The following is a 21,970-nucleotide window of genomic DNA, read 5'->3' on the forward strand; positions in this document are numbered from 1 at the left end:
GGTCAAATCAGGCGACGTTGTGGAGAAATTGCTTTCCTCCAAGGAGTGTCTATTTTTGTATTTTGGGGCTCAATAGCCTTCAGCAATGTATAGAATTTTTCTTTACTCATTCTAAAATATTGGTGACATTTGTCTGGGTCTCCAACTCCAAGAAGTTGCTCAGCCAGGATAAATTCTGATTTGCTGTCTCTTTCTTTTAGCATTTCATGCACCCAAACATTTCTGAACATTAAAACAATAGCTTAATAAATATTCAAATAAGATATAGTATACTCTCACTTTATCACTATACTACTAATTTACTCAAATGTAATACTCAAATACCATATGTGTAAGGATTTCTAACTTTATCACTGTACTATACCTTTCAATCCCTGATAAACTTTCATATAGAACATATGCTTCAATTGTGGAATGCAGATTAAGCAAAGTTTCAAAGCAAACTTCATCCATTGCAGCAATACAATTGTCACTTTGGATAGGCCTACAATAATGTAATACCTGCTATAGGGCTATCATAATTTAATGCCTGCTACTGAGAACATAGAAAAATGCAGAAAAAAGGTCTTGATAATTTGACCAGCATAGCAGTATTCCACTGCTGTGTCGTACACATGGAAGCCTTATTGCTTTCAAACAAACATTTCTAACGCCAAAACCTAGTAATTTGTCAAAACTGTCACATCAAACGAAATAATGCACGAAGATGTTATTTAACTCATTTTAACTCTGATTTAACTTATTTTATATCAAATTATTCTACTTCGTGCCGTTCACGGCTATGCGGCAAAGTAGAAAATTTTCTACTTTGTCGCAGACGACGCAAGACCAACTCGTTGCAGCCGCACATCACCGTACAGACCGCACAACCGTCGCAGTGTGCATCAACCGCCGAAAGTTTGGCCGCAAGCCGCGCCGTAGACACCTTACGGCACCCGCAAGGGTGTATGTGTGCATCGGGCTGAAGAAACGAAATATCTGACGCGATGGGAAATTCCCTAAATAAATAAATATCTTGCTCGTTTTACAACTAATTACTGAAAAGACACTGGTGTCTTTTATAAGGTTGTGGATAAGTTTCCACCTTCTGCATTTATTCAATTTACAATTAAATTATTCAACTAATGTACTAAACCAAATATGTTTTTTTGTTTTTTCGTGTTAAAGGTTCTTTTGTGCGAGGCATTATTAAACGAACATACGTGGATCGTAGTTACAGTCTTCTTCGGTATGCTAAGATATAACGTGCAAGCATTGCTTCAATACCAGTATTACTAGTTCATCTTTGAGGTGACTCGTTTATGTAGCGATTTGGGAAAGCGAACCTTTGGACGCACATTTGCTCTTTGCCGATAGTTCTTTAAAAACGGTGCAGAACTTACAGGTGTAGCAGCGAATCGGCGGTAGCAGAAAATGTATGCAGGAAATGAGCAACAATAAAAGCGGTACCTGTTTTTCAAACGATATGATACGAACGTTGTTTTACATTCAATCATTTGCAGCAGTCAAACTTTGACGGGTGTTGACAATAAATCCGCCGGGTTCAACCGAACGCCAACAACACGAAACGGGCCTAAATACTTGGTAATTAGCCTAACTTGGAAGTATTAGCATTACATGTGTCGCTTGTCCGCGTGCTTTAACCGCTTATCATGCAAAGGCCTTCGCCAAGAAATATCACACGTGACGCGAATAGTAAACTTAATTCTCTCATGTTTCGTTTGGCGGGAAAATCAATTAGCGTATGTCAATAAGATTAAATTACCACAAGAAGTGGCGTTACTGCTCGGGGCTTTTGTTTAGTTACATTGGTATGTTTGTTGTTAGGTTACGGCGCTTGGGTTGGTTTATTTATAATACCACAAGCTTACAAAACACGCTTACACCTGTAATCGAGGAAAATACAGACGAGTTCATGTATATAGCGTCGTAAAACAACAGCGCATGCGTGTTTAAGCGTGGGCAGACTTTTGTTGAAGTTTTACGCTGTGTAAAGTAGTTTAAGCGGTAAATATTCAAGTGCTTAACCGGTACTACGAGTTAATTGAAGTGTACTTAACCATTCGGCTGGTGTTACGCTAGAATTACGATCATATTGTTACGCATACAGGGAATGGTTACATAGTAGATAGAATTCGATTTATATTAGTTAGAGGGTTTACATCAATATATTTCGTTTACATTGCCGTACGGATCCAACGTCTTTATGAAAATGCACCCACGGTTCCATAGTTCACCTAAATATTCTCAGGTATTTGTTTACTAAGTTTTAATTGAGTATTTGTGATAGTAGTAGCTGGTACGTCTTATGTATTATATATTTGCATCAAGTGCTTACTATGCCTAACTATTAAAATACTTATATACCTTTTTTCTCTTGGTAGCTTCTGTTTCATGTAAATGTGTTTCTACATATACAAATCCTAAATGGTTTAAAATGTTTCCCTATATTTTACCCAGGGAAGCAGTGGTTCTTATGCAGCAGATAGAAGTTATATTGATGATGGCAAACATAACGTTTCTGAAGAACCATTGGTAATACATTTATACAGTAAATCATATAACCACATAGACAAACAGTATGTTCATGCTTCCCATACTGGTATGTACTTTAAAATCATAGAGCCAATTCATACATTACGTTACATTACCTTTTGTAGCAAGAGCAGCACGTTGTAAGTTTTTTCATTTGCTCAAATCACTCACAAAGTAACATACATGGTAACTCGTAAGCTGGCACGAGGTGTTAAACCCGTGTGATAACGACTGTCGTTTTCCGGCCACCAAGGACAAAGTAAGTTACATTCATTCATTCATTCAATAGGTAAACTTTTTTATTTGGAAGCATTGTTGGGCTTTCAAGTTTAACTAGACAGTTTATCATCAATGGATCAAATTTTACCATTTTGTTTTTTCAGCAAATGTCTGATTTGGAAAGCGAGACGATACTAAAGCAAAGAAAGGAGTTGCAACTATTAATAGGCGAGTTAAAAGACAGAGATAAAGAGCTGAACGAAATGGTTGCCGCTCACCAGCAACAACTTTCAGCGTGGGAGCGTGACCGACGCCGTGTTGTGGAACTTGAACACAGGAACGAGAGGCTTGAGGGTAGAATGACTTTAATCAAGTTTTTCCCAATAAAGAGCCAACCAATTGGTTGTTTATGATCATAATATTACATTCCTACCTGCTCTAATTTTATTATACAATTAATTTGAATAGGAGACTTAACAACTTTTTAACATTCTAATTCTATTTTCAGTTGAAATCCGGAAGCGCAATGAACAACTTCGACTTTTGATTCAACGTTTAAAAATTTCTGATTCCCGGCAGAAAACCAAAGATTCAATAATTGATACGACCAAACAAAAACTAGCGGAAGCTCAACATGAAATTGAATCGACATCTGCAGAAAAGAGGGACTTAGAGGTGCAGAGTCTGCTATGTGTTTATTGTTTATAGTTTCATTTGTGTGGCTTACAAATGGATGGACAACAGAAAATTACTGGGTACAAGGTTCAACTTGAACCATTTAAGGCCTTATAGGGGGTACCCTGTATTTTTTTTGCAATATGTAAATCAATAAACATTACAACCAATTAGGTGAATTTTGTTTTACATTTTGTGTATCTTACTATTATAGGTAATGTTGAATTTGGTAGCTTTTAATTGTCAAGTTGTCTATGTATTTTTGGCTTACATGATTATTGATTTTTACTGGATTAATAAAGTTTGTGTTTATTTTAGAACATGAATGATGCGTTGAATACGTCCCTGTCCGATATTTCTTCTAAAATTGGGAGATTGGAAGCAAAAGAGCAAGAATTTTTCACACAATTACAACTTAAAGTAAGTATAGGTGACAGATCACACCTTCACAGCGTGTGCTATATGCATGGCAGAGGTTCCTAAACAGTTTGGCCCCTGTTTACAAAACCTACAAAGTCCCCCCCTTAGTTTCAAAGTCAAAAAAATTTAGCAACGAATTTTAAGGTCAAGGCGTTTTTTAACAGAATTTTAATTTTTACATCCATTGCTGGGGAAAAAATCCAGGTGCCCGGCATGCCTCATAGCAAATTCAACTTTAATATTAAACAACCTAATATTTAATTTCCCTGTGAGTGAGGTTTTCCTCCGATTGATGCAAGGATTATTCCACTACCCCGAAACATTCCCTGCATTACAGGACGGTGATTTAGTTGAAGCTGAAAGCGAGATCCGTGAAATGAAATCAAAACTACGAAGAGTTGAAGTTGAACTGCACGAATGTAGGAAAAGCGCTGCAGCCGCTCATGTTGATTTAGAACAACAGAAAGCAAGATATAAACAGAGCAGAACAGAACTGGATAAAACCATAGGTAAGGGACTTGTAGTTGTAATTGTTCAATACCTATTGTATTAATAACAATGCTATTATTATACTTTTTGACTCAGTGTAAGGAAGTCTGCTATTATTTAGAAAAATTGTATTTCTCTTCTTGCTCAGGCTATGTTATTATGATCGATTGTTTTGCGTGTTTGAATTGAAGACATATATTAAAATCCGCGAATCTGACCCTGATCTGATGTTCATATAGTTGAACGATTCTTGTATAGTAAAATACAGTAATAATCTGGTTCTAAGAAAACGTAACCAACAAAAATCAAGTCCAACCACTAGTTATTAATTGAGAAATATATATCCGCCCAAATAGATTCTATTTGAATAAGAGACTAACGATGCCCTTTAGGCGAAATATATTTCTCAATTAATAACTAGTGGTTGGACTTGATTTTTGTTGGTTACGTTTTCATAGCACCATATTATTATTTTAATTAAAGATGTTTATTTTTTTGCAGCTGAAATGGCAACAAAGACGGGAGATTTGATATCGGCTCGACAAGAACTAACGATGCTACGCGAAGAGGTCCAGAATTTAAAAAGGGACCTATATGCAAGTGGTAGGTTTATCGTTGTGTGTATATGACATTGGGATTATTCTATATGGGTGAGGTTCTACAGAATGTCATGTGGACCAGAGTTGGCATTATAGTATTTCTCTGCAAATGCATGAATTAAAGGTGGAAATTTTTTATTTGTATTGAGTTTATTAGTGACCAAAGATCTGAAGAAGTTCATTTGCTCTTAGTGACCAAAGATTTGTCCCATAGTTTTAGTAATGGGACGATTTTGCCCAAATCCTGGTTCGGTAATACGCCACACTGTAGGACATCACCCTGTTAAATAGAATAGACCCAAGATTTCTCCCATCATGCCATCCCTCTTATCTACAGTTTATTTTACAGAGGAACAAATTCGAAGGAAAGAAGAATTTATTGAACTTCAGAAGTCGAAACAGGAAAGAACAAACGTTGAGCTCGCTGCATTAAGACAAGTTAGTTTCATTTGCTTTAAATTCTGTTCTTTTGATAATAATCTGCCATGTAAATGTCCTTGCTAATCAGTTGAATAGGAGCCATATACCTGTGACAAACTCTTGCGAAATGGCACAAAAATTTTGATTTGAATAAAATCTTAAGATATATTCAGATTCTTTAAAATGTTTATACTTGTGTGGAATGGCAACTCAGTGGCTTACTATAGCAAACGTCTTGTGATGTTATAATACATCTTGTATTGCACCTGGTGTTTAAACTGTAGTATCTTAATGTATTTCAGTTGTATGAACGACAACAACAAGAACTTTCTGTACTGCAGTCTAACTTAGAAACTTCTCAGGAAATGTTATCAAAGCAGGAAGACCGTTTGAATGACCTAAGGTAAGTTTGGGTTGCATGTATTTTCTACCCTGCACTGTAGAAGTATTTTCTACCCTGCATGGTATGGCTTGCATATATTTTCTACCCTGCCACAAACGTTGTGTAGCACTATGGCTTAAGTGTATTTTCTACCCTGCACCATACACTGTATGCGCTTTAGCTCAGGAAGTGTGCAAAGGGGAAATGTGGAGTCAAAACCCAGTGTTCAAAACCAAAGTGAAATTTCATCAGAGACAATTAGTGATGGGAAGTCAGAGGCTGTGGATTGCTTGGAACAAATCAAAGAAGAGATAAAACAACTGAAACATAACATTGAAAATAGCTTAAGTTTTACCCAGATACCTCGAGCAGAAGTAGTTACCAGTTCTAGCGATTCAGAGCAAGATGAATCAGTTCAGAAATGCACAAGTGTTGAAAAAGTAAAGTCAGCTGTTCAAAAATCCACAAGTGTTGAGAAAGTAAAGTCAGCAGTTAGACTCAGCTGTTCAGAAAGACTCGCTTTGATATTAAAAGCAGAGTATGACCAGGATTCTGTTCAGTTTCGTAAGATAGATTCAAGAATAAAACAAAAAGTTCTACAGTCATCAAAAAACGGCCACAAAAATGAGATAACATTGTTATATAGATGCGACTCTAATATATCAACAGTAGCTGTAACAGAAATGACAGAAACAGACATTACTTCTTGCCCATTGGATATTACAACAGAAATTGAATCAGCTCCCAGTGTTTCCGGCAACACTGGGCAAGGAAAGATAGAGAAAGAAAGTGAAACACCATTTCCAAGTGGAATGAAAATACAGAAAAAGGCAAATAAGAAGATGATAAAATTTTTAAGGTAGTTCTAACTATTGTATATGGGTGATGTGTAGAATTTAGGTCAGAGATCCCTATTACCCTAAAAGTAGTCCTTTAATTTAATTATATCAGAAAAGTAAAGAACAATAGTTGAAAACATAAAACCTTTTTTAAAAGTTTAGCACCGAGTTCAACCTTATACAACCTAATTAATATACTAAACACTACCACCCTCAAGTAGACGAATATTGTTCTATGGTTGAATACATATTATCTATAAAGGCTAGAGTATGTGTATTGATTGTTTAGAATGTTCAAGTAAAGATTATTGCAATTAGCCAGGTAGTAAGAACTTTTAGTCAATTTCACTAAACTCTACTTTTAGAAATGCAACATAGCTTCATAGCCCACATATTTATAAGAGTTTGACCCATACCTGAGGTAACAATTTCACTAAACTATACTTTTATAAATGCAACATAGCTTCATAGCCCACATATTTATAAAAGTTTGACCCATACCTGAGGTAACAATTTCACTAAACTATACTTTTATAAATGCAACATAGCTTCATAGCCCACATATTTATAAAAGTTTGACCCATACATGAGGTGACTTGTAGGTTTATTTAAATTACTTCCATTAACACAATAAATCACAGCCATCATGCACTTGATTTGGATGCTGTTGAATGCTCAAGCCAAACTACAAATGATTTACTGGAAGAAGCCCAAAGATCTTCCGAGGTCGATCCACTTTCAATGTTCAATCAACATAAGAGAAGTCCAAGACCTCAAGTAAATGGAATGGAAGTAAGTTGAATGAATGTAATAAGCAGCATACCAACAAAAAACAAAATTTGTATATTGCATTTGTATATAAACCTGGCTTTCCCTTTTTTCAGAAACTGTTTTGATTTTTAAAACTTTGGTGATACCCATAGATCACGTTTGAGCATCCATTCATATAAAGAGAATTCTCCTTTGTTGGTATGCCTTTTTAGGGTTATAGTCTCCACTGCTATAGTCCCCATTGAGCAAACATATTTTTGTAAACATTGCAAACAAACTAGCAGTAGCAGATAATAGGGGCATGGCAGTAAGTTGAATGTAGATTAAGGGTTATGTGGTCATAAAAAAAGATTTTGATTGTCTAAACTGACAGTCATGAATCATAGTCCTAATGGAGGGTCTTAAACTCAATAGAAGGAATCTTGGACTGTTTTATTCAAGACCGCTGCCCTCTGTTAATTAATAGAGTATAGCCTATCCAAAAGTCCTGAACCACCACAACTGCCCTTGATCTTACAGTTTAACAACTTGAACTTTTTTCTTTGACATGTAATTGTAGTCTTTATTTGGCAATTATTTAGAATGAGGTAAGTAAAAAAATTTTTGGATATTGCTTGAATTAATTAAGTTATTGAATATACGTTCATACATGTTAAAAATAGGGGCCCAAACTCAAAGAAAAATGTGTGTATAACTTTAACAGACCTATATATTCATACATTTCAATCTTTGTTACTCCTGTAAACTCTCTCTTGCCAACATTCTGATGTTTTCGTTCAGTTCCTCACATTGTTTCATGAGCTTCTTAATCTTGCGTTTTACTGATTCACTTTGTTTGGCAACTTTTGATTTCATCTCAATCCTGCTCTCTTCTTGGTCCTGTTAGTTCAGTATTGTATATTACTATCTCAGCATATTTTAATAGATAGCTCTTCTGGAAAAACGTAACTTTTGTTATACCCAAGTTGGACAGGCCATAATTACCAGCAATTCATTTTAAAAAGAGTGTTCTATTTTATATGTGTAAGGTATAGAATATAAAACAAACAGATTTCATATATTTTGTGTAAATGGAACGTGCTCGACACTTATGCAACCAGTGTGACACAAATTTGTTCTTACATGTAGCTGTGACAGCCACTTGTTTGTCAAAACAGCCGTCACTACTTTGTCGTTGAACAGAAACTTCTTGATAGTAGATTGCTTGTGGATTTTGTTTGGATAAATTCTATGAACACCAACCACAAAATGCTTCTGCAGAGCTTGTGGTAACATGAACTCAACCTCTAGCGCAAGCTGGATCTGTATTGGAATGTAAAATACTTAATCAACTTTTGGGTAGTTTTATTATAAATTGTTACACAGGTAAACTTATTAATTTATCAAAATTAAAAAATTCTTTTCAGTTGGTATTTTAAAATGCAATCAAACTGTAAGTAAGCCCTTTATTAAAAACTCAATCAAGATATACTTTGGTACGCCTTAAAGCATTCGTTTAGTACTGTAAAAATAGTTTCTTGCTAGACAAATCAAAAAAATTACCAGCAAACAGCAGTCTACATGCTACAAAACTAGAAGAAACTGTTATCACTGCAATGTTGAACTAGTTCACAACCAACTTTATCCTATGTTTACTTCATGTTAACCACTAAACATGTAAGGCAACTACCTGCATTCCCATCTTTGCATCATTAGCTTGATTCTGAACACTTTTAATATCATCAACTGCCAACCCAACCAACAGGTTCATTACAATGATGGGCATCAATACAAGGAAGAAAGCAAATATACTGTAGGTTAGTTCAGGGTAGAATAAAGCTGTCTTCGAGTACTGCACATTGGAAAGGTTGTGGTTTTGAAATATTCCAATAAAATTGATAACCTTACATTCTAAAAATGCCCTACCACGCTAGTACAAGTGATATAAATATTAAATTGGTAAGACATACTACGGAATCTGAACTTCAAGTCTACTTTAGCCCATCCTAGCCCAAGTTCTGCTTGGCATTACAACTTACACAAGTTGTGGAGTTGCTGGCACTGCATTCATCTTGATCTGAGTAGAAGATTGTGCTGAAGTCCATTTCACCAATCATCATCACAGTTGTTTTGATAAGAGATCCCCACCATGTGTTAAACTCTGCCTGTGAACATTGGAATGTTTTTTTGTAAAGACTTGTTATATAATATTAGTCTTGAGATTCCAAATGGTTTATTAGTAAAGAGTTCACAGATTAAGAGATGGTTTACCTAAAGCTACCACAACAAATTGGTCTTTCAAGCTTAATAACGATGCACAATACAGCATATAAATTGTACTTGCCTGATTTTGAAGCAGCATGTAAAAGAAATACGCAAATGCAATGATGAAAAGAAGGAAGGTGGCAAAAAACTTTGCGAAAGTTTTCACAATGTCGAGAATCATAATCACATAAATTCCAAGCGTAGGTAGCTTCCGTAAGAACAAAGCAAGAGTAAGCCAAGATGTCAACATGCAGATGGCTGCAAGTTGCCACTGCCAATCCTGTTAATGCAAAGAACAAATTCAATAGTTAATCACAAGAAATTTAATAAAAAGGATTTCATTTGTTGCTGTAATCAAAGACATTGGTGTTAATTTAGAAGACTTGATTTCATGCAAAACCTTGATCTCTCAACATCTGTTACATGACAGAACATCTTTACTTTCATAGCATTATTTTAAACAGGTTTACACCAAACAGAGAGAATGTACATTTAGTTAAATATCCAAGGTTGCATACAAAGAAAAACTCTCACCTCTTTTATTCCTGTTAACTTGGTTTGTTCTGACCAATCCAGAACAGCTGTGATTGCCAAAGAATAAGAAGCAACTTCCATGTAGTTATCAAAAGATAGGAAGTACGCCAGCTTGGATTTCCAAGCTTGAAAAACCTGAAGAAAGTTCCAAATGTTTTCCAATTTATATTGAGCTAATTATATGTATTTTGAAAAATACCGTGTTGATCTTAACATTGCACACTGTGGTGATTAATAAGAAATAGCGGAAAAAATATATGGCCTCAGATTTCCTCTATGTCTTTGAACCAACATAAGAAACATTGTGTTCTCTCCATGAAACACTCTGTACTCCCTACGAAGCTGCATAAATGCAAAGCAATTACCTCCTTTAAAAGACTGAGACTTGCTACAACAAGAACCACAGAACTTAATGCTGTGTTAAACACGTCCCCTCTTGACCCATACTGACAACAAGTGCAATCCTCTCTCTTCCAGTAAGCATTTGCACCATCTTTCAATTCAAAGCAAACATTTGAACCATTTCCTTTTATCTGAGGAAAAGTTATTTTATCTGAGAAAAAGCTCATAGGATGGTAAATGAGTTGAAGTGGGAAACTCTTGTGTGTTGTACTACATGCTGTATTAAGTTCCAATGTTTGTTGATTGTCCAAACTTTCAAGCAATCATAAAATGCATTGGCCAAAGAAACTTAAACTTTGGTTTATAACAACTTTAGGAGAAATGATTTTAAATAGCTAAAACTATATTACAGTATCTGTTTCTCTTGCAAAGGGTCAATTTTCGTAGAAAATATTGAGTTTCAGTATTATACAATATTGGATAAATTTCAAATTCTCACAACACCTTTTACAAACTATTGTCAACCTTATATACTTACCACTACTCCATATGGTGGTGGTATTGACAGTAGATATGCAGAGAGTGCAGACAGAAAGACAAAGTAGACCAGGAGCAGTGCGTAGTAGATGTTTCTTCCGTATCTTGACCATTTGTAACTGAGAAGGTCCAGAACCAAGGGGTGGTGTAAAAGTTGTGAACTGTTGTGGTTAACCTGATAAAAACAAAGAAAAGATTAAGATTGTAAAGTCTCCAAGTTCTGTTTGGCTGATTTATGCTATAACCAATTTACCATAAGCAGCAATATGTTAAGTTGTGCACAAAAACATGAAGCTAATTTTAACTTCTCAATGAAGATGTTTTTAGATTTTAAACCGAAGGTTTGAAATGAAATCCTATCGTACATATGTCACGTCTGTATTGAAACTTACCAAAAACATGAACTACTTACAATTAAGGCAAGTGGATGGTTGTCCCTTAACACATGACTTGTATCTGAATAACTAGAACAGCTTTTCTCCATTGATCTATCTTCATTAAAGCAATGTGGAGTATCCACCATCAACCCCATTTCACCAGCTGCTTCATGTAATTGCTTCCATGATGCACTTGTGTACATGTCATCCAAGAACTCAAAGTTAAACTCAACCTGTGCAATAATGTGATATGAATTTATATCATGATACAATAATGAGATGTGAATTTACCTGCTTGATGTCAAGTTATAACATGGGGGTCTTATACACCAGACACACGTGATGCATTTATACAACTCATGCTTGCTGTCAAGTTATGACATGGATGTCTTGTTATACACCAAACAAACATGGTGTATTCATACACCTAATGCTGACTGTCAAGGTATAACATGAGTCTCTTCTTACACACCAAACACACGTGATGCATTCATTCACCTCATGCTTATGACCATTGATATACACAAAACAACACTAGACCCTCATCCTACCCAGAATTCATCATCCTCAGGATCATAATCAGTAGACACCACAGTACATCTGTTGAACACAAGATCAGCAGTGTCCGGCATGCTCTTGATCATTTCTCTCAGTGGAGTGCTTATCAAACCAGTTTTCTCATTGATGACAGTCATGTTCCTTAACGCTGCTTTCCATTTTGAACTCTGAATTATCTCTTTTGCACAAGCCTAGTTAGAAGTATATTTCTTTATATTGGAAATAGGCAAGGAGGTAAGATCCTATAGTCGATTTGAGCCAGAGTTGACTCATTAACCCTACACCCAGTATATTACCAAACTATATACTGCAGTTAAATGAATGAATGAATGTAACTTGCTTTATTCTGGGGTGGCCAAGAAAACGACAGTCGTTATAATACGGGTGTTCTGTTTCATACCCTTGATGCCAGATTATGAATTATTGTGGGGGATTTTTTATTATTTTTTTTAATTACCACTTACCTTATGTCTATACTTTATAGCAAGATCAAGAGGGTTGTATCCTTTCCCATCTCTTGCCGTTACACTTGCATCGTATTTCAACAGAAGCTTCACCATACTCGCACTACCTTCCATACATGCAATGTGGAGTGGTGTTGCCTGAATAAAGGAATTGCTAACTTATTATCAGTTCAAGGTTCCATACACCATTCTCAACTCCTCAATTTTACCAGAAAACTTAGTGGCAGTGGTACCTAAATGTCAATGATCAGAAGTTACTGGCTTTTACAGTTTGCATGAAAGTTTGATATGTTATATAATACTTCAATAACAAAACCCACAGTTGTGATGACCTTAAAATTTATAGTATAAGTGTTGATTGTTTAGCGGCAAATTCAAGACATTTGTCATAAAGTAGCATTTATTACAAGGTTTTCATTCTTACCCCATTGCTGTTCTGAACTGCAGTACTAGCACCAGCCTTCAACAAATGTAAAGCTGTTTTCGTGTAGTCATTCATCGCACAACAACTTAAAGCTGTTAACTGCTTGCTGTTGCTGAAACAAAAAGTTATTTTGTATTTTGAGTTTTGTTGTTGAAGGAATAGAGGCCCCCTGTGAATATTCAATCTAATAAAGGATTTGGCTATTTGTAATGTTAAACAATCGTTGTTAAATGAAGTCCTGTCAACAAATTTATATCTTTTTGAAAAATAGCCTGTCAATTTCTTTTTGCAATAGCAGTAAATATATAGTTTATTTCAACAGTGCTGTAATTGTTACATCATAAAGCTTAGTAGTTTACTGTTGATCAAAGTTGGTTCGTTGGTAGATATATGAAGATATGGGTTGTTTATGTTATAATTGTTACATCATAATACTTTCTATTCTATTCTGTATGGGTGAGGTCTGTGAGGACCTGGGATTTAGGCCAGACTTGGTCCATTACCCCAACACCCTTGTACGTCCGGAAGTGACGTGCTCGCGGTAGTGAAGTTCTTGTTATCATGTTCCGACTCCAGTGTTCCGATCAAGTCCCGTTTTTTGTCCCGATTCTTGACCCGTATATATAGGACTCCATCTGCAGACTATTTCTGCGAACTCGTTCTCCGTTCCGACCAAGTCCCGTTTTTTGTCCCGATTCTTGACCCGTAGGACTCCATCTGCGGACTATTTCTGCGAACTCGTTCTCCGGTTCGACCAAGTTCCGTTTTTTTGTCCCGATTCTTGACCCGTATATATAGGACTCCATCTGCGGACTATTTCTGCGAACTCGTTCTCACACGATTCGCGAACATCATTCGAGAACTACACTCGTACTCACAACGTCACAACCGGACGCACTTCCACAGAAGGTTTATCCTCGTCTGGGCAGCGAGTCACCACATATATGCAAATTTGTGGGTAATTGTTTGTTTTTTCCTGTGTATGACTGTAATTTGGACAACCCATAAGTGACCGCTGGGTTGGAGCAATGTCCGTTAAGTGTCTTGCCCAAGGACACATACGCCGATCAGTGTTAGTACCGCCGTCGAGCATCGAACCGGGGCCCTTCGGTTCTCGATGCAGACGCCTAAACCACTGAGCCACGACGCCGGACATCATAATACTTACTGTTGATCAAGATTGGCTCGTTGTTCAACCAAACAAAATGCAGCATCTTCTTTTCCATTCAAAGCAGCATTTATCAGCGGTGTATTACCCTCCTTATCCCTTGAACATATTTGGCCAGGGTCGAAGTCCAGTATGATCTTGATAACCTGTGGTCAACCATGTACTTTGAATGTATGTGTGTTTGTACTTTGGCAGATATTGACAAGCACAAACATAGTAGTCGATAACAAGTATGGGGTGGGCTATAAAATGGAGTAGATTTCTAGCTTGGTTATACCAATTGTTTTCAGCTGACTTTTGACTGTACGATCTTACATAGTTACATTTATCCTTGAATCTAGAGCATTCAGTTAGAACCCTAGTTAAATACAAACCTCTGTGTGCCCATTCTGTGCAGCCAGATGGATTGGCAGTTTCCCTCTGTCACATTTCTTCCATTTTTTATCAAACTTTCCCAGAAGTAGTCGAACAACATGATGATACCCAAGTGTGGATGCAATATGGAGGGCAGTGTTGCCTTGTGGATCTTTCAGGCCTACAGACGAACTACTAAGTTTGTGGCAGATCAAAACCTGGAAACACAAATTGTCTGCTTAATACTCTGCATATTAAAAATAAAGGAAAAAAATGTATCTTATTTCTCCTTGAGTAGCGGGAACAGTGACAGTAACACAACTGTTTTTGTTTAAAGATGTATGTCACTTAAATACTACAAAAAACTTTGTGTGTTTGTGTCTGATTATTTTAGGGTTGTCAAGAACACATACGCTTAGCATCCATTCTTGAACCAGTTTCTATAGAACTAGACGCACTTACCACTTTGAAGGGTGTCGGACAAAACTATAATTCCATCAAATGGAGGTTTTAATAGATAAAATCAGAACATAAGTTTAAATACATATTTGTCCATATGCTTACTTTGAGCACTAATGCGAAATGGTTAATGTATTTTAAATGATCCCTAAACCTCACCTTGGCCACTTCAAGTCTATTAGCTTCCACTGCCCAATGTAAACAAGTCTTATGCATATGATCCTCAAACTGGCAATATCCATGATTTTCCAGCAAGTAGTAAAGTGCTTCAATGCTACCATAGTGGGCAGCCAACACTATAGGAATAATCCTGCTACCATCTTCTGCTCTTGGATTTGCTCCTCTGTCAAAAATAAAGTTGAAAAAAGGTTTAGGCTATTTAAGAACATAAGAAATCAACCATAACCAAAAGTCGCCGAATGAATCAACACACACACACACATGACAATAGAGACATTTTTCCAGTAATACTTACATTAAAAGAACAGCTGGGTAGCAAATTACTTCAAATTTGAAATAATGAATGAAATAACACAGACAATAGTGTCAGAAATCCTGAACAACACGGACATTTTTTCAGTTAAAACTTACGTTACTGAAACAGTTGTGCAGCAAATTACTGCTATAATAGAAATCATCCAATTCTTACCTTGATACTAAATACTGAAGGACATCAGTATGGTTGAACCTTGCTGCAAAATGTAGAGCTGTTTTCCCTTCGTTATTCTTATGGTTAACATCAACATTCCCCTTTAAAAGTAACTTAATGATGTCCAATCCCCCAATTGAAGCTGCTAATATAAGAGGAGTGTTTCCTTTCTGGTTTTCCTTGGATAGGAGGTTGCCACCCACATCTGAATAAATGAACATTAGTTACATTTTTATACTGGAATGGCTGGGATGTGAGGTTAAAACATAGGTGTTCTGATTTATACGTCTTGTGCTTGTTTTCCAGTTACTGGACAATCCATTGGTGATGCTTGGGTTGGAACAATTACCGTATAAGTGTATCAGCTAAGGATATACATTGTTGTAAGATAATTATAGAATAGCACAAATACCATTAAACTAGCAAAGAGAGAAAAATCAAGTTCTCTAATAATGTAATAATATTCTCAACAAATTTATATTTTGCCGAAAAATAGCCTTGTCACTCTCTTCTTAAAATAGCAGTAAATATATAGTTTATTTCAACAGCATTGTAATTGTTACATCATAAAGCTCACTGTTGATTATGTTACTAACTGCCTTCTCTTTAATATACATGCCCACAATAGTGGCAGCATTGTGTATTGAACACATACCAACTGGTTATGATGCAACAGACTATACTTCAAGACTAATATCGAACACATATCAACAGACTATGGTGCAAACAATATTACATTAAGACTAATGAGTAATACAGCTTCAACAGAAACCATACAGCTTCTGTTTAAATTTACATCAAATCTTGATTTTAAAAATAATTCAAAAGTAGCAGAACAAAACAATAATTTATTTTCACCATATTCCAAGAGTAATTCAACTGCTTCTAAGTTCCCCTTCTCACAAGCCACGTGAAGTGGAGTGTTATTCATTCCATCCACCATGTGTTGAAGTTCATGAAGAAGTTGTGTGTCTTTTGCTTGTTGTAGAATCAACCGACACACATAACTGTTACCTGTGGTGTAGAAGTCTATGGATAGCATTTTGTTTGTTCATAGATAAATTATTTAGTTAGCTGGCTTCGGTTAGATGTAAATGCAATTTATTTCTTAGCTTGTTATTTGGTTTATTGGTTATTGGTTTATTATAATATGATTTACAGAGAATATAAATTAGTTGTCACTGATGAGTTGTTTGAAATGTCAGTTATACAGAGAGCACACCCACAAAGTTACATATGTGGTAACACGCAAGTTGGCGAAGTGTGTCCACCCCAGCCACGGTGGAATAAAACAAGTTTAACAATTCATTGATCATGAAATAAGCTTGGCAAAACTGCACACACAATAATACATTACTACCAATACAACAGTTACCTTCAGAAGCTGCATAATGCAATGCAGTCCACCCATGACCATCCTTTATTTTCATATCAGCATTAGACTTCACCAGTAATTTAGCCGTATCTTTCTTATCATGGGCCGCACATATAAGTAAAGCGGTTCTCCCATAATTATCCTGGTGGTCAATCAGTTGTGCTGCTTTTGAAGGTGCTGCTTTAGGTCCACACTATAAGACATAACATCAATGTGGGTAATGGGACAACCTAGGCCTAAAAATATATCCCATAGCATGCCTGGCTACAGAACAACTAGGACATCTGGTATTTTAAACGCTAAAACATTACTTTTATGAAGATAATGTAAAATTACAGATTATGTGACTTGCAGTAGGACTTGAACTATATTAATAGTCAGGACAAAACTTTAACATATCTAATATAAAATTCTTTTGGTGGCATAAGGTAGGACCTCAACAACATAGACAGAATACTAAACACATAGGATAAATATAAATCCTTGGCTTCTGATGTGGCTTGCAGTAGGACCTCACCCATATAGAATATCAAATAGACAAATACTTAACTTTAACAAAACTCTCGACAGGCATAAATTCAGTATCACAAGAACTGAGTGCTATGCAAGTCATGAGTTACCTTTGTTATAAAACTGGTCTCGCACTGGTTTCGTTTCAGAAAATGTGTCACAAGTTGCACAGCAGCACAAATATTGTTGTGTTTTGCTGCCCAGTGTAAAGGAGTCATACCGTTGTCATCTTTTACCTGTCGAGTATCACACATTCTTTAACCTAATGTAGAAATTAAGTGAATTCACTTAAAAAATTGCCGCCAATAAATATTTCATAAATATATCATAGAAACAAAAGCTGCTGGCCATGAACTGACTTTCTGGCACAATTAAGATTTCATAGACTTTGTTAATTCTTGAATAAGCAACTGTTTGCCAACATTTTTATACTGAAGAATGTTATATTATTTACAATATGAATGAATAAATGAATGCAACTTACTTTATCCTCGCGTGGCCCAAAAACGACAGTCGTTTTAACACGGTTGTTCTGTTTCATACACCACATACCAGTTTTTTTTTTATGTATGGATAATAATTTGCCAACTTGGACAGCCTATTAGTGACCACTGGGTTAAAGCAATAATTATATCTAAGTTTTTAAATTCAATGCAGTGTGTAAGAAATTCACCTCAGTTAACATTTTGTCATTTCCCCAAGTTAACAACTTCTTTAGACTTGTCTCTTCATTTACACAAACACTCTTCAGTGGTTCGTACTCTTCGTTTTCAACCTAATTAATATTTATGATATTAGTAATATTATAATGGGGGTAAGATGAGACAAGTTGTCATTCTCCTTACTTGTCCCATTTCATAGTAAACAAAGAATATTTACAGAATTATATAACCATAGTCTCACGACTCTAAAAGAATATTGTTAATTGTTTAAAATAGGGAACAGAAGAAATTGGGTGCTAACGGTATACCATTTTAGTTTTCACAGTAACAACGCACTAATTATGATACAGTAATGTTTATCATAAGTCCACATACCTTTGGTGCAATTGTGGATATTTTACACAGTAAGTTACTTTTGTTTTTCTTATACACAATAAAAGAGACCGATACAATTGGAGAGAATGTTAGAAAAAGGCACCAGCTGTTAGAAGAAGGCACCACCAGTATAACTTACCATCTCTATCTTAGAATCATCATTCCTAAACTTTCCTTGTGCTGCGTAATGTATTGCTGTTGCTCCTTTGTTGTCCTTTATAAATATATCAAGTTGGGGTGCTGAAACATAATAGGGGTTTACTAATGTCTGAAAAACAATATCATACTTTGTAATTTAGGTAAACAGCTTCGGACTGTACATTATAAGATTCAATATACAAGTTTTGATTGATTGTCACTTTGATAAAAAATGTATTAAACCCAAGAAAATATTGCATCGATGACAAAAAACTGGCAATAAATATAGAGAAATAAAATAGTTACATATGTACTTAACAAATAACATATATTAGAGTGGGGGAAGATGGGACATCTTTAGCACATAATATCCAAATATCCTGACCGTGTTTTAAACAATTAACAATGGTCTATAGGAACCGTGAGGATACGGTTATATAAATCCTTGAGTGTTCTTTGTTAACTACCAAGTGGGACGGGAAAATGGAATGAAAAGTTGTCCCATCTTTCCCTACTCTGCTATATATATACACATGTAGATGCAAACATAGATACATACATACAGCATATAATCATGTACCTGATTCTCCCGATACTTTCGAATAATCATACAATAGTTGACACATCCTTGTGTTATCTTTCTGTGCAGCAATATGAAGGGCAGTCAACCCTTGTATGTCCTTGCGGTTAATTTTCAAAGCCAATATCTTTCTTTTGAACTTTGTCTTTGGCACCAGCTTCCCTTGACCAAACTGCTGTAGAACCTTAAGCTCTGTTTCAAGCAGTGCCAGGTTTTCATTCTTAACTGCCTGTTGTTTTAACAAGATTATGTTTATTTAGAAATTATAACAGCTGATTTTAGAATACCTTTTCTATTTGTGTAGCTGCAGTTTAATCTAAAAAACTAGTTTTATATTAAAAGTACATTGTCGATTATAAAACATAGTTTCAGTCATCATTTTCAATAAAACTGTTGCTAGTACTTTAATAGGTAAAGTTACTGTTTTTTATATATTTTCATTTTACCATTTTCTATTTTTCTATGAATAAATTGATTAAAGATTACCATTTCAATACCAACAAACCAGCCCAAACTAAAACTATCTTCAGTGATGTCGCAGTTAAATAAATGTATTCTTTACCTATATCATACACATCATAAATTAGACTTACCTGGTGTAGAGAGATATGTTCTATCTTGGTTTCTTCCAATGTCCTTTCATTCCAATGTTTGGGTTCAAAGGTCAATATTAAATGTTCTGGTTTTAAAAACGATGTCATTTTAACTTTTGCTTGGAATTACTAAAATCTTAAGCAGTCCAGTATAGCGACTGTTGCTTATATGAGCGTTACCCACATTTACCGATTTAACAATAAGGTTTTGAACAAACAGGCTGTGCAAATGCAGACATAGCTTAGCCCTTTATCGCTCAGCCCTGAATAAATATTTCATTTATGAAGAATAATCATCAATCTGTTTGTTAATTGTTGACAAAACGCACATAACTGTAAGTCAAACAAATGGGACAACAGATTAAAGTTCTATTTCGTTGACTTTAACTATTTGATTGCGATCATATTTTACTGAAAGGAACCGTGACTTATAGGTCTGCATTGTCTTTTATCAATTTTGGCTTCTGTGTATAACATATCTGAATTTTTGATGATTAAAAATATAACAAAATACCCAAAACAATGTATAGTACTACGGGTACCGATGGGACATAATTTTTTCTGATCATGGTTTAACAATTAGCAACGGTCTTTTTGAGGGGTGAGAATAAGTTTATATAATTTCGTAAACATTTTTTTGTTTACTAAATTCGACAAAAAAAAACAACAATAAATACATGGACCATCTTACCCCAACCCGATGCATTACATTTAAGTGTGTTGAGTGAATAATCCAAACAAACAGTGACTGGCAGTGATTGATTGTTTGGACACATGAACAAATATCACTATTGTCTCAACAAACAGATTATTCCCAAATAACCAGATGCCTGCTATTAATAATAAATATACTCCATTAATATCTGGTATATGTGATCTGGTGGACTTTAAACAATTTATTTATATTTTATTACTTTTAATAAAATAAATCTTTCACCCTTTTTTAAAAATTTAGGTTAAATTTTTTTTACCTTTTTTTAAATTTAGGTTAAAAAAGAAAAAGTCAGGGAAGACTTGGTATACCTACATTCATTAAACAACCTTTATAACATGCTGCTTCTGTTGCTTCTAGCCTAATGTAACCCTTAAAATTGCTCGTATTGTAAATTTCTATATGGAAAAAACTTATACTTGTTGTATCAACAGTTTATCGGCCATTTAGAGACAAAATACTTTGGCCTTGCTGCCTAGCCGGTAACCCTGTTTATTTTTACCAGAACTGCAATTTCGAATATTACATTCACATCACCTTTTTTTACAGAGCTCTGGTAGTTCTCCTACAAGCAAGTTACAGCGTCTGCTGTCTGAGTCTCGTGAGATGGTTCACAACCTCGAGCGAACAGCGCTGTCCCCTTCTCCCAGGTCGAGCTATAGAAGCAGAAGTACAGAACGAAGATATTAAATACTTGGATTTTGGCTAAGTGACGTTTTAACGTCCTATTTAGGTCGTCTTTATCAGGGAAAAAATTAGCTGAAATTTTTGCGGAAATTGGGTATAAACTTGTACGTTTGTAGAAGGGATAATTATTGAAATGAAATACAACTGTTCGGCAAAACTGAACAAATGATATTTAGGTCATAAAACTTCCTAATCTGTAAATTTTTTTAATAAAATTTGCCAATCTGTCAAACTGTAATAACGATTTTATTCACATTTATGTTTAGAAATTCATATATTAATATAACTGAATGTTTACATTAATACTAAGTGCCTTAAACATGGTCTTTACCTCCATAATAACATTCAACATTCAGTTCTTATGCACTTGAAATTCTATCTTGAACCATTTTAAGTTTATGATCTCTGCATTTCTTAAGTAATACTTTTTCTATGTTACTGACTGTGTTATTTTCTGCTTGCCAAATTTATATTCTGGTTTTTCGAAAATAAATTAGTTTTTTTACCTGTTATGTTCGAATTCGCCTATTTGTCCTTTGTTTTTTGAACACTTGTCTATGCTCCAGCAAATCACCAAACAGGTAGGATGAAAGACAGCTATCGTTGCACAACGGGCATGTTGGCCTCATACACACTTGCCTTGCAAGTTTCCGTAGCAGTTGGAATGCTGTAATTATTGCAAGTGCTTTGGCGGTGGGCACATATCTTGGTTAAAATCAGCTGCGGCGCTTTTCGCATCCACGCTAGAACCGCGAAGCAACGTTCGTTCATATGAATATACACGTCACTAATGTTAACCTATTAGCTGGATTTTATATCCATCGCACCTACACTTGTGAAAGCTAAAAAACTTAATGATTATGTTGCGCCGATAGAAAG

At 35.3% G+C, this 21,970-nt stretch overlaps 2 protein-coding genes across 6 annotated transcripts; one reads left to right on the forward strand and one right to left on the reverse strand.

The window, feature by feature from the left end:
- The first annotated feature begins 2,102 nt into the window (after nucleotides 1-2,102).
- Nucleotides 2,103-21,596, forward strand: LOC100183507 (coiled-coil domain-containing protein 62). 2 transcript variants are annotated; one of them, XM_002125582.5, is made up of 11 exons: nucleotides 2,103-2,251; nucleotides 2,461-2,535; nucleotides 2,919-3,108; nucleotides 3,263-3,429; nucleotides 3,748-3,849; nucleotides 4,187-4,358; nucleotides 4,840-4,941; nucleotides 5,287-5,375; nucleotides 5,660-5,760; nucleotides 7,220-7,370; nucleotides 20,954-21,596. In XM_002125582.5, the coding sequence occupies exons 1-11, from the start codon at nucleotides 2,207-2,209 to the stop codon at nucleotides 21,092-21,094; spliced, it is 1,335 nt and encodes a 444-aa protein (XP_002125618.1). In that variant the 5' UTR covers nucleotides 2,103-2,206; the 3' UTR covers nucleotides 21,095-21,596. The 2 variants fall into 2 exon arrangements, with proteins under 2 accessions (XP_002125618.1, XP_018666685.1); XM_018811140.2 differs by lacking the exon at nucleotides 20,954-21,596 and adding an exon at nucleotides 7,463-7,622.
- On the reverse strand, nucleotides 7,262-21,036 carry LOC108951065 (transient receptor potential cation channel subfamily A member 1 homolog). 4 transcript variants are annotated; one of them, XM_026837512.1, is made up of 26 exons: nucleotides 20,942-21,036; nucleotides 20,384-20,525; nucleotides 19,693-19,778; nucleotides 19,100-19,328; nucleotides 18,521-18,621; nucleotides 18,018-18,119; nucleotides 17,455-17,580; nucleotides 16,835-17,027; nucleotides 16,318-16,473; nucleotides 15,460-15,664; nucleotides 14,970-15,153; nucleotides 14,372-14,569; nucleotides 13,998-14,143; nucleotides 12,830-12,998; nucleotides 12,406-12,543; nucleotides 11,935-12,132; nucleotides 11,419-11,616; nucleotides 11,008-11,181; nucleotides 10,493-10,660; nucleotides 10,128-10,262; nucleotides 9,673-9,873; nucleotides 9,368-9,493; nucleotides 9,019-9,180; nucleotides 8,472-8,651; nucleotides 8,069-8,228; nucleotides 7,262-7,350 (listed from the first exon to the last, which is right to left on the reverse strand). In XM_026837512.1, exons 2-25 carry the CDS (start codon nucleotides 20,466-20,468, stop codon nucleotides 8,082-8,084), a joined length of 3,807 nt encoding a protein of 1,268 aa, XP_026693313.1. In that variant the 5' UTR covers nucleotides 20,469-20,525; nucleotides 20,942-21,036; the 3' UTR covers nucleotides 7,262-7,350; nucleotides 8,069-8,081. The 4 variants fall into 4 exon arrangements, with proteins under 4 accessions (XP_026693313.1, XP_026693317.1, XP_026693311.1 ...); XM_026837516.1 differs by lacking the exon at nucleotides 7,262-7,350 and having other exon boundaries at nucleotides 7,891-8,228; nucleotides 12,830-12,941; XM_026837510.1 differs by lacking the exon at nucleotides 7,262-7,350 and having other exon boundaries at nucleotides 7,891-8,228.
- Nucleotides 21,597-21,970: the final 374 nt, after the last annotated feature.

The sequence above is a fragment of the Ciona intestinalis genome, chromosome 1 (assembly GCF_000224145.3).
Source record: "Ciona intestinalis chromosome 1, KH, whole genome shotgun sequence".
NCBI lineage: Eukaryota > Metazoa > Chordata > Ascidiacea > Phlebobranchia > Cionidae > Ciona > Ciona intestinalis.